Raw genomic sequence first — 12,719 nt, 5'->3', positions numbered from 1 at the left:
GGCTTAAGTCCTCCAGCAACAAGTTGTGACAACACATGTGAGATGTTGTTTACCAAAGAACCTCATTAAAGACTCAACCCCCAGGGTTTTTATTGGGAAATGGTCACATAAGCACCTCTGCCTAGCACATACCAAAATTCCAGACTCCTAGAAAAAAAGCAAGTATTCAGCATAAATCATATTGTTTATATAAACAGTTTAGGCACAGTGAGACATTCTTATCAGAAAGTGGTGGAAACCCTCACAGAATCCAAATCCCAATCCCACGATGCCAGCTAACCTTGTAAGCAGGACTTTCAGCGGATAGCAAGCTTGGACATGCTATGTAACTTTTCTGCACTACCAACATATACCAATCATAAATATTCTAGCAACCCTAGTCTAGCCTTTGGGAAAATCCTGGAGGTAGCCATTTTTTAAAAATATGTGACACTTAAAATTTATAAAGTGGGGATAACTGAAATTCAGAGAAGTTAAATGATTTGCCATGGTATAATACTTAATAGTGGGTGAGAGCTGGGGCTTAGATCCATGTATAGATCCTTACATTTAGATAACTTAATACTCTACCATAGCTGCATAGAAACCAGTTATCTACATAAAATTGTTCCGTCACATGCATTTTGAATATAGAAAAGACAGTACTATTTAGATATGTGTATTGGCCCTTGGTAGCCTGGTTTCTTTGGCTCTGGGCAAGGTTTTTTATCATTAAGAATAAATAACTTTTTCTCTCTTTCCTTCTCCAGGAAAATCTAATGTAATGGATGCACTTAGTTTTGTAATGGGAGAAAAAATAGCTAATTTAAGAGTGAAAAATATTCAAGAACTTATTCATGGAGCACATATTGGAAAACCAGTTTCTTCTTCTGCAACTGTAAAAATGGTATACGTGGAAGAAAGTGGAGAAGAGAAAACATTTGCAAGGACTATCCGAGGTATTTTTTTTTTATCTTGGGTAGCAAGTAATAGAACCTGTTTGATTCTACACCAGACTTTTCTTTAAGCAGACATATTTGTTCAAATTCCCCTACTGTCAAGTAGCATTTTTCTCCCTGGTTATTCGGTTAAAATGAAGGAGGGAGTCTACCTCAAAGACAGTGATGTCATAAAAGTCCTTCCTGAGGTTCTTTGTTTATGTTTATATGGTTTTCCTAGTGATAAACTAACTAAATGCATATTTTTGGTTTGTTTAGAAAGTTTTTCCTACCACCAAAAAGCAAATTGTGTGAAATATTTGACTTTGTGTTTTGTTATGATTTATTCATGAATCCCTGTATTTCCTGAGTAAACAAGATTGAGAGTTATGTATATATATATTTTCTATTTATGCTGGGAGTTTACAGAGCCTCTGTAAGTAGACGTTTCTTGGTTTTGTTTTTTGTTGTTTTCAATCTGCCACTACAACATGGTTCTAATGTTCTAATGTATAAATACTCTTATTAACTTTCCTCAACTTCAATCACAGATAATTTTAGAAATACTTATTATTATGTACATATACCTTAGTGCATAATTTAAGTATTTCACCACTTTATCACCTAGATATTTTCATTGGTTAGTTTTTCACTTTCTTGGAGTTTTTTATCAAAAGTCTCCATCTCAGTCAGAGTCCCTAGCTTACTCTATTTACTTAATAAACCATCATAAATTTATTTTTTCCCATCTTTATTGAGGTATAATTGACAAATAAAAATTGTATATGTTTAAATTGTATAACTTGATGTTTTAATATACATTGTGAAATAATCGCCACAATCAAGCTAATTAACATATGTGTCACCTCACATGGTTACTATTTTCTGTGTGTGTGTGAACACTTAAGATCTACCCTCCTAGCAAATTTGAACTATACTATACAGTATTGTTAACCATAGTCACATTGCTATACTTAGATCTCCAGAACTTACTCATCTTGCATAAGTGAAACTTTGTACCCCTTGACCCACATCTCCCCATTTCCCCCTCCCCCAAGCCCCTGGCAACCACCATTCTACTCTCTGCTTCTATGAGTTTAACTGTTTTAGATTCCACATATAGATATCATTCAGTACTTGTCTTTCTGTATGTGGCTTATTTCACTACCATAATGTCCTCCAGGTTCATCCATGATGTCACAAATGGCAGGATTTCCTTCTTTTTTAAGGCTGAATAATATTCCTACATTTTCTGTATCCAGCCATCCATTGAAAGACATTTAGGTTGTTTCCATATCTTAGTTACTGTGAATAATGTTGCAGTGAACGTAGGAATGCAGATAACTCTTCAAGGTACAGATTTCATTTTTTTTGTATATATGCTCAGAAGTGGGATTGCTGGCTTATAAGGTAGTTCTATTTTTAATTCTCTTAGGAATCTTCATACTGTTTTCCATAGTGACTGTACCAATTTATATTCCCACCAACAATATTCAAGGGTTCCCTTTTCTTCACATCCTACCAACACTTGTCTTTTGTCTTTTTGATTCTAATAGGCGTGAGGTGATACCTCATTTTGGTTTTGATTTGCATTTTGCTGGTGATTCCTACTATTGAGCACCCTTTAATATACCTGTTTGCCATCTGTATGTCATCTTTTGAGAAATATCTATTCAGGTTCTTTGCCCGTTTTTAAATTGGGTTATTTGTTTTTTTGCTGTTGAGTTATATGAATTCCTTATTCATTTTGGATATTAACCCCTATCAGATAGGTGGTTCCAGAATATTTTCTCCCATTCTGTAAGTTACCTTTTGCACTCTGTTGTTTGATTCCCTTGCTGTGTAGAAGCTTTTCAGTTTGATACAATTCCACTTGACTATTTTTGCTTTTGTTGCTTGTGCTCTTGGTATCGTATCCAAAAAAATCGTTGCCCAGAGCAATGTCAAGAAGCTTTTTCCCTATGTTTTCTTTCAGTAGTTTCATAGTTTCAGGTATTACATTTAAGTCTTTAATCCATTTTGAGTTAATTTTTGTGTATGGTGTCCATTTTGTATAAGGGTCCAATTTTATTCTTCTGCATGTGAATATCCAGTTTTCCCAACACTATTTATTGAAGAGACTGTCTTTTCCCCATTGTGTGTTCTTGGCACCTTTGTTGAAGATCAGTTAACTATAGATGCTTAGATTTCTTTCTGGACTCTCTATTCTGTTCCATTGTTCTGTATGTTTTTATGACAGTACCACACTTCTTTGATTACTGTAGCTATGTAATGTAACTTCAGATCAGGAAGTGTGATGCCTCCAGCCTTGTTCTTCTTCCCAGCTCATCTGTCTTAGTCCATTTGGGCTATTATAATAAGATACCACAGACTTCATAGCTTGTAAACTATAGAAAGTTATTTCTCGCAGTTCTGGGGGCTAAAAGTGCAAGCTTAGGGTGCCAGCATGGTTGGATGAAGGCTCTCTTCTGTGCAGACTTTTCATTGTATCCTCACATGTGGATGGGACTAGGGAGCCTTGTAGGATCTTTTTATAAGGACACTAATACCATTCATGAGGGCTCCACTGTCATGACCTAATCACCTCCCAAAGGCCTCACCTTCTAACAACATGACCTTTGGGGTTAGGATTTCATCATATGAATTCAGTGGGGACACAAACATTCAGACCATTACACCATCCTATTTAAAATTGCAATGCCTCTTTCTCCTACACAGAGACTACCACACCCCCTTCCACCTCTACTTTACTCCTTAGCACTTAACACTTCCTCGCATGATAGTCATTTTACTTACATATCTCATTTTTGTCTGTCTCCATTATTAGGATATAAGCTCCTTGAGGTCAGACGTCTGTTATGTTCACCACTGTAGAGCACTCCTTGGCATGTAGTAGACACTCAATATTTGTTGACTGATTAAATGCATTTATTAACATGTATATTATTGCATAACTGGCTATTTCAGTAAGAAAAAAATTTTATTAAGCTTTCAATAGTTGTTGATATATGTCTGGTATTTATACTTCCTATAACAGCCTTTATTCTTTTATTTTAGGGGGATGCTCAGAATATTGTTTTGATGATAGTCCTGTGAGTCGTTCTGCTTATATCACAGAGTTAGAAAAGATAGGCATAATAGTCAAAGCACGGAACTGTCTAGTTTTTCAGGTAAGTAGCTTGTAGTATTTTATTTTATTCATGATTTTGAAAATATATCATTATATTTTATATGTTGGTGTGCTTAACTATTTTTAACAGGGAACTGTGGAGTCAATTTCAGTGAAAAAACCCAAAGAAAGAACGCAGTTTTTTGAGGAAATCAGCACTTCAAGAGAGCTTATAGGAGAATATGAGGAAAAGAAAAGAAAGTTACAGAAAGCTGAAGAAGATGCACAGTTTAATTTTAATAAGAAAAAAAATATAGCTGCAGAGCGTAAACATGCAAAATTAGAGAAGGAAGAGGTAAGGTGTCATGAGGTAACCAATTAAGTGTTGGATACAAAAACTTTGTGTTAGAATTTTAAGTATTGGTGTGGGGTTACTATAAAAGATGCTTTTAATAACATAAGACAAAGTCCAATATTCATCAAAGATAAACTTTTTGATGTATTTTCCACTCTTCGGGTTTTTTTCTCCCAAATAGGCAGGACAACCTGCACTGCAAAGATGTCTGATTTTCCCAACTAAAATTAAACTTGAGGGATTTATATCTTATATTGCAGAGGCTCTCAAACTTTTGGATCTTGTCCTCTTATACTTTAAAAATTATTGAGGACCCCAAAGAGTTTCTGTTCATGTGGGTTGTATCTATTTATATATATTGTATTTAAAATTAAAACTGAGACATTTTAAAAATATATTTTAATGATTAGTGTAAAAATAACAATAATAAACTCATTTCGTATTAAAATAACATATTTTTATGAAAAATAAGAGTTTTCTAAAACCAAATAATTAGAAGAGTGGTATTGTTTTACCTTTTTATAATCTCCTTAATATCTGGCTTAATAGAAGACAGACGAATTCTCATATCTGCTTCTGTATTAAATCTTATTTGTGCTAAGACCTAGCGGCTTTACCCTCCATTGGCTTTTACAGCATCAGTGCAGATGTCAACACAGTGAAAAAGGCAAATAAAATCTGAGTATTATTATGAAAATAGTTTTGACCTCAGGGGCTCCGTGAAGGAGTAAAACTGTAAAACTCTAGGAGGCCATAGCCACACTTTGCGAATGCCATTCTGTGGTAGTTCTTCTTTTTTTGTTTTTTTTTAATTAATTAATTAATTTTTTGGCTGCGTTGGGTCTTTGTTGCTGCACGCAGGCTTTCTCTAGTTGTGGCGAGCAGGGGCTACTCTGCCGTTGCAGTGCGCAGGCTTCTCTTGCTGCAGGGCAAGGGCTCTAGGTGCGCGGGCTTCAATAGTTGTGGCTCGTGGGCTTAGTTGCCCTGCGGCATGTGGGGTCTTCCTGGACCAGGGCTCAAACCTGTGTCCCCTGCATTAGCAGGCGGATTCCCAACCACTGCGCCACCAGGGAAGTCCCTCTGTGTTAGTTCTTGGTGCCCTTCACAATGTCTAATGTAGTGCCTTGTATATTGTTGATAACTGTTTGCCTTTAGAGTAATCTTTTTCAAATACAAATCAGATTCTGTCTTTGTCTTGCATAAAACCTCTTCCAGAGCAGTGCTTCCCACTGCACTGAGAATCTAGTCTCCCTTTCCAGCCTGCTGATCTGCCCCTTGTTCACCTCTGAAGCTTTAACTTCCTCTACTCTCCTACCACACTGACCTTTATTATTTATTGGAAGCACCATGCTCCCTTCTATCCTGGAGCTTTTGCTATTTCCTCTCCCTAGATAGTTGTACGCCTGATTTTTACATGGCTGGTACTCTCATTCAAGTTTTCATAAAAAAGCCATGTACTCAGGCAGGCATTTGCTGTCCACGCCCCCGATCTAAATTAGCATCCCTTCCCTGGTACTACTGCATTACTCTATTTTGTTTCTTTTGTAGCATTTTTTTTTTAAAGATTTATTATTTATTTATTTATTTTGGCTGCACCGGGTCTTAATTGCGGCATACAGGATCTTTTTTTTTGAGTTGTGGCATGTGGACTTCTTAGTTGCGGCGTGCATGCAGAATCTAGTTCCCCGACCAGAGATCGAACCTGGGCCCCCTGCATTGGGAGCACAGAGTCTTACCCACTGGACCACCAGGGAAGTCCCTATTTTGTAGCATATTTTGCTGTATGAAATTATCTTGTGTATTATTTGTTTGCTTATTTAATCTCTGACTCCTCTTCTTCCCTCCCTGCCCCATTAAAATAACTAGATTATAAACTTACAAGAGCAGAGACTGTTTCAGTCTTGTTTTCTACTATATTTCCAGTACATAGAAGAGGGCTTGGCACACAATAGGCAATTAATAAATATTTGAAGAAATAAATGAAAAGTGGATGTGTTCCTTATTAGTGATGTTTCTCTGTTTTCTTCACATTTTTATATGTATGTGTATGTCCTTGGTTTTGTCAGAAAGGGGTGGTGTTAAGTGAAAGTCAAACTATAGTATGCATAATATACTCAAACAACTCACAGCAGTGTAGAATTGCAGACCTTTAAACATTGTAAGGACAGTTAGAGTAGTCCACCTTCCCAGTTATTTTTTACAACATCCTGGCAGATGGCCATTTACCCATTACTTGGAATATTTCATTGATTAAGAGCTTTCCTCTTAAGGCAGCACTTTCCTTTATTTCTTTATTAATAGCACAAATACTAAAGAAATTCTTCCATCTCACATATAATTTAGAACTTTAAAATAGTCCTATTAGTTCTATTCCTAGAAAAAATTACATCCTATAGAAGGAATTTTACCTGGAATCATTGAATTTAAAGTCTCTAGGGACCTTAAAAGTCATATAACTTCCTTCAGTTTACAAATCAGGAAGTTGATGTCAGACATGCTTGCCAAACTCTGAGGTCAAAACAAAAATGGGACAGGACTCGGTTAGTGGGTGGCCCTTCATGGTTCTTACCACCATACCACTGAGTGCATGAATATAAAATCCTTTACTGGGCTTCCCTGGTGGCACAGCGGTTAAGAATCCGCCTGCCAGTGCAGGGGACATGGGTTCGTGTCCTGGTCCAGGAAGATCCCACGTGCCACGGAGCAACTAGGCCCGTGCGCCACAACTACTGAGCCTGCTTTCTAGAGCCTGTGAGCCTCAACTACTGAAGCCCGCATGCCTAGAGCCTGTGCTCCACAACAAGAGAAGCCACAGAGATGAGAAGCCCGTGCACCACAACAAAGACCCAACTCAGCCAAAAATAAATAAAGAAATTTTAGAAAATAAATAAATAAAATCCTTTACTGGTTTATTGTAGAAGCATATGCAGAAGCCTTCTCCAAATAATGGTACTTTGGGCAAGAATAACATTTGTTAATGATGTAAATAAAAATTCATTAGCGATCATTTGTTGGCACTCTGGTTGAGTTTATGGAAAGGTCAATGTAAAACACACTCCCTTTTAACTGTTGTTGAATTGTACTGTTTTATAGGCAGAACGTTACCAGAGTCTCCTTGAAGAACTGAAAATAAACAAGATACAACTGCAGCTTTTCCAACTGTATCACAATGAGAAAAAAATTTCTTTTCTAAACAGTGAGTTAGAGCGTGTGAATAAGGATTTGAGTGTCACAAAAGAGTCTCTTTCTCATCATGAAAACATAGTTAAAGCCAAGAAAAAGGAACATGGAATGTTAAGCAGACAACTGCAACAAACAGAAAAAGAATTAAAGTGAGTTTTCAAAATAGTTATTAACAGTTGGATTTTATGTAGATTGATAGAAAAAATAAAAATATAAGTGACACTTTGTAAGTTGATCTTTTAAATAAACTTTTTTACTTTGGAGTACTTTTAGATATACAGAAAAATTCTAAGGATAGTACAGAGAGTTCCCATATTCCCCACACAATTTCTCTCATAACATCTTATATTTTTAGTATGATACACTTGTCAGAATTAATTAACCAATATTTATACATTATTATTAACTAAAGTCCGTACTTTATTCATATTTTTTTAGGTTTTACCTAATGTTCTTTTTCCGATCCAGTATACCATATTATATTTAGTCATCATGTCTTCTTAGGCTCCTCTTGGTTGTGACAGTTTTAGACTTTCCTTGTTTTTGATGTCCTTGACAGTTTTAAGAAGCTTTGGTCAGGTTTTTCGTAGAATGTATCTCAATTAGGATTTGTCTGTTAGTTTTCTCATAATTAGACAGCGTTTATGGGTTTGGAGGAAGAAGACCACAGAGGTAAAATGCCATTATCATCACATTATATCAGGGATGTCAAATATCATATATGGGGAATTCCCTGGCGGTCCAGTGGTTACGACTCTGCACTCTCACTGCTGAGGGCCCCGTTCGATCCCTGGTCGGGGAACTAAAATCCCACAAGCTGCATGATGTGGACAATAAATAAATAAATTAAATAAAGTGGCTATACCAAAATTTTAAAAATATATATCATATATGACACATCATCTATCTAAGATATCATAGTATCAGCATGACATCATTATTATTATTTTTTGTTTGTTTGTTTTGGCTGCACCACGCGGCATATAGGATCTTAGTTCCCCGATCAGGGATCAAACGCATGCCCCTGCATTGGGAGTGCAGAGTCTTAACCACTGGACCACCAGGGAAGTCCCCTATCGTTATTGATGTTGACCTTTTCTTGCTTATCTGTAACCTCCTATTCCAACAGTAAGAAATCTGGGTTCCACAGTCTCCCATCCATTTGCTTAATTGTTCAATTCCAGTAATCATGTATGGCAGTATCAGAATTATTAACCCATATCCTTGCGGGAAGCAACTTTATCAACTGGAGTACAAGGCTTATGTACAATCCCTTTTGCTTTTAGTTTTATGGACTCCACTCATTTCCAGAGTTACTTAGGTTAGCACGTTTACCCCCACCCTCTTCAATAAGGTTGTTTCATACATTTGTAATACAGTTAGATTCTTTAGTCACATTCTACATTCTGTCTAGGATCCCTCGGCCTCCTAAGTGATTTTTTTTTAATTTGATACATTAAGATTCACTCCTGCTGCTGTAAATTTCTGTAAGTTTTGACAAATGCATGATGTCATATGTCCACCACTACAGTATCATACAGAGTAGTTTATCACTCTTAAAAAATTCCCCTGGGACTTCCCTGGTGGTGCAGTGGTTAAGAATCGCCTGCCAACGCAGGGGACACAGGTTTGAGCCCTGATCCAGGAAGATCCCACATGCCGCAGAGCAACTAAGCCTGTGAGCCACAACTACTGAGCCTGCGTTCTAGTGCCCGCGAGCCACAACTGCTGGAGCCCGCGTGTCTAGAGCCTGTGCTCTACAACAAAGAGAAGCCACCGCAATGAGAAGCCCGCGCACTGCAACAAAGAGTAGCCTCCGCTCGCCGCAACTAGAGAAAGCCCGTGCACAGCAACGAAGACCCAACGCAGCCAAAAAATAAGTAAATAAATAATAAATAAATGTGTTAAAAAAAAAAATTCCCCTGTGCTTCACCTATTTGGCTCTCCCTCGCCATCTGGTGACCACTGATCTGCTTATAGTCTCTGAAAGTCAATTTTTATCGTTTCTTTTTAAATGTATAATTTGATCAAAAGAACTTCCCTTTACATACTATAAAATTAAATTTCCTTTAAAGCAAACTTTATTTTTCTTTTTAGATCTCTTGAAGCACTTCTAAATCAGAAGAAGCCTCAGTACATTAAAGCTAAAGAAAACACTTCTCACCACCTCAAGAAGTTAGATGCAGCTAAGAAATCAATAAAGGACAGTGAAAAACAACGTTCTAAACAGGAAGATGACATAAAGGCCTTAGAGACAGAGCTGGTTGATTTAGATGGTGCATGGAGAAGTTTTGAAAAGCAGATTGAGGAAGAAATTTTACATAAAGGGCGAGACATTGAACTAGAAGCCAGTCAGGTGAAAAAGTTGACATATGGGAAATCATTTGTTTCTATTGTTTCAGCTTCTCCTTTTAATTAGAAAAAAATTAAAGGATGACCTCTCTTTCTGATATTTTAAGAGATTTTCCTCAGAATTTAAATTATGAGGATTTAAATTTTTCAGCCTGTATGTAGAATCTAAATTTAATCTTTACAGTAGGCTATTTTTCCTTCATAAAATTAGATGACATTATAACATTTATGAGTTAACTAAAGTCATAGAAAATACTTCAACAAGGTTACATGGTATCATTTTGTAATAAAAGTTAGGTAATTAAATTATATTCTTATGTTTTTAAGGTAATCATTTTTTTCCTCTCATGAATATTGTAAAAACTTAAAAGTCACATAATATATGGCTTTGAAGAAACATGATCACTTAATTGACTGAAGGGAAATTGATTCCTTAAGATTATTTAAAATGTTAAGTGATTAATTAATATCCATTTAGTACATAAGATTTAATTATAAGTCAATAGTAGATATCCAAAAATTTATGATTGAGTTTTCAAACATTCCCTCAACTAAATTTGTCATTTATCTCTTTCATTAATTTTATAATAACCTTATATCACAATATATATATACTAAAATAATTGTGACTGTATAAATAGAAAAATACACAATTTTCTCTGAACTCCTTTCTTTTTTAAGAATTTTAGTGAGTTTTAATGTTCTTTCTCTTTTAAGAATTTCTTACAGAGACCTTATAGAGTTGGTTTTGAATACCTTATTGATCTATCTAAACAGTTTTAAATAAGACGTTCATTTTACGTTCATGCTATCTTAGCCAGAGAAAATGGCTAATTATGGTCTAATTCATATAAAACATAATTTTGACAAGTTTAATTATCTGCTAGTGAAGGATAGCATATAAAGAATTTCCTCTCATGCTTCTTTAAGTGAGTTAGCAATGTTTAAATGCTCTTTATACAGCTGGATCAATACAAAGAACTTAAGGAACAAGTAAGAAAGAAAGTGGGTATAATGACCCAACAATTGAAAAAGCTGCAGTGGGAACAAAAGGCTGATGAAGACAGACTGGCATTTGAAAAGAGGAGGCATGGGGAAGCTCAGGTACCTTGGTTTGGGCAGTAATGATTTAGAATTATTTTTCATGAAATTTTATTCCCATTTTTATATTGGTTTTTCAGTATATAAATGGATTTACATCAGACATGAGGAATTAATTAAATTTTCTGGATTACCTGTTAGGCTGCTTAGTATCGTATCATTTAGGTGCTCTTTCATGGTCTAAGATATAAACAGACAGTGTCTTCATACATATAGTCAGTAAGCATTTTATGTGTATAATGATAGGTGTGGGCAGATGATATTGTCTGTTCTTACATGTAGGTTAGTCCAGTGAGGTTAGGAGGAGGATTGATAAAGGAAAAAAACAAGTATCATAATGTAGGTGAAAAGTCATTTGGAAACATTAAGGACATAGCCCAAGAGGAGCTTAATAGTCTACATGAGAAGTAACCATCAAGACAGCATTACAGTGTTCTGCCTTAGAGTAAGGCAGACCTGGCTTCTATCCAGTCTTGTCCTGTCACTGACCTGTGCTCATATAAATAAATCATTTCACTTCTCTGAACTTTGATTTCTTAATTTGAACAATGAGGTTAGGTATGTCACTTTTTATGGCTGAGTAACATTCCACTGTATATATAATATACCACATCTTCTTTATCCATTCATCTATTGATGGACACTTAGGTTGCTTCCATATCTTGGCTATTGTAAAAAATACTGCAGTGAACATGGGAGTGCATATATCTTTTTTAATTATTGTGTTTGTTTTCTTTGCATAAGTATTCAGGAGTGGTATTGCTGGATCATGTGGTAGTTCAATTTTTAATTTTGTGAGAAATCTCCATACGGTTTTCCATAGTGGCTGCACCAATTTACATTCCCACCAGCAGTAGGAGAGTTCACTTTTCTCCACATCCTTGCCAGCACGTGTTATTTGTCTTCTTTGTAATGGCCATTCTGACAGGGGTGAGGTGATATCTCATTGTGGTTTTGATTTGCATTTCCTGCTGATTAGTGATGTTGAGCATCTTTTCATGTGCCTGCTGGCTGTCTATATGTCTTCCTTGGAAAAACGTCTATTCAGGTACCCTGCCCATTTTTTAATTAGATCTTTCTTTTTTTATAAATTTATTTTATTTTATTTATTTTTGGCTGCGTTGGGTCTTTGCTGGGTGCAGGCTTTCTCTAGTTGCAGCGAGCAGAGGCTACTCTTCATTGTGGTGCACGGGCTTCTCATTGCAGTGGCTTCTCTTGTTGCGGAGCACAGGCTCTAGGTGTGCGGGCTTCAGTAGTTGTGGCACGTGGGCTCAGTAGTTGTGGCTCATGGGCTCTAGAGTGCAGGCTCAGTAGTTGTGGCACATGGGCTTAGTTGCTCCACAGCACATGGGATCTTCCCGGACCAGGGAGCGAACCTGTGTCCCCTGCATTGGCAGGCAGATTCTTAACCACTGTGCCACCAGGGAAGTCCAGGTCTTTTTTTTTTTTTTTTTTTAATAAATTTATTTATTTATCTATTTATGGCTGTGTTGGGTCTTCGTTTCTGTGCAAGGGCTTTCTCTAGTCGTGGCAAGCGGGGGCCACTCTTCATCGCGGTGCATGGGCCTCTCATTATCGCGGCCTCTCTTGTTGCGGAGCACAGGCTCCAGACGTGCAGACTCAGTAGTTGTGGCTCACGGGCCTAGCCGCTCCGCGGCATGTGGGATCCTCCCGGACCGGGGCACGAACCCGTCTCCCTGCA

The 12,719-nt window shown here is 36.7% G+C and overlaps 1 protein-coding gene across 2 annotated transcripts in view; it reads left to right on the top strand.

Annotated features, from left to right (window-relative positions):
• Nucleotides 1-12,719, top strand: part of SMC1B (structural maintenance of chromosomes 1B) — an 85,225-nt gene that overhangs the window by 17,266 nt on the left and 55,240 nt on the right. For both annotated transcript variants that reach the window (XM_068560953.1, XM_068560952.1), the window contains exons 2-7: nucleotides 750-938; nucleotides 3,975-4,087; nucleotides 4,178-4,381; nucleotides 7,475-7,713; nucleotides 9,662-9,920; nucleotides 10,880-11,020. In XM_068560953.1, the coding sequence (XP_068417054.1) occupies nucleotides 750-938; nucleotides 3,975-4,087; nucleotides 4,178-4,381; nucleotides 7,475-7,713; nucleotides 9,662-9,920; nucleotides 10,880-11,020 (1,145 nt within the window). The remainder of the gene's footprint in view (nucleotides 1-749; nucleotides 939-3,974; nucleotides 4,088-4,177; nucleotides 4,382-7,474; nucleotides 7,714-9,661; nucleotides 9,921-10,879; nucleotides 11,021-12,719) is intronic.

Source organism: Eschrichtius robustus, chromosome 13 (genome assembly GCF_028021215.1).
Source record: "Eschrichtius robustus isolate mEscRob2 chromosome 13, mEscRob2.pri, whole genome shotgun sequence".
In the NCBI taxonomy this organism is placed as follows: Eukaryota; Metazoa; Chordata; class Mammalia; order Artiodactyla; family Eschrichtiidae; genus Eschrichtius; species Eschrichtius robustus.
The sequence above is the reverse complement of the archived record's forward strand: the minus strand, read 5'-3'. Positions and strand labels throughout refer to the sequence as shown.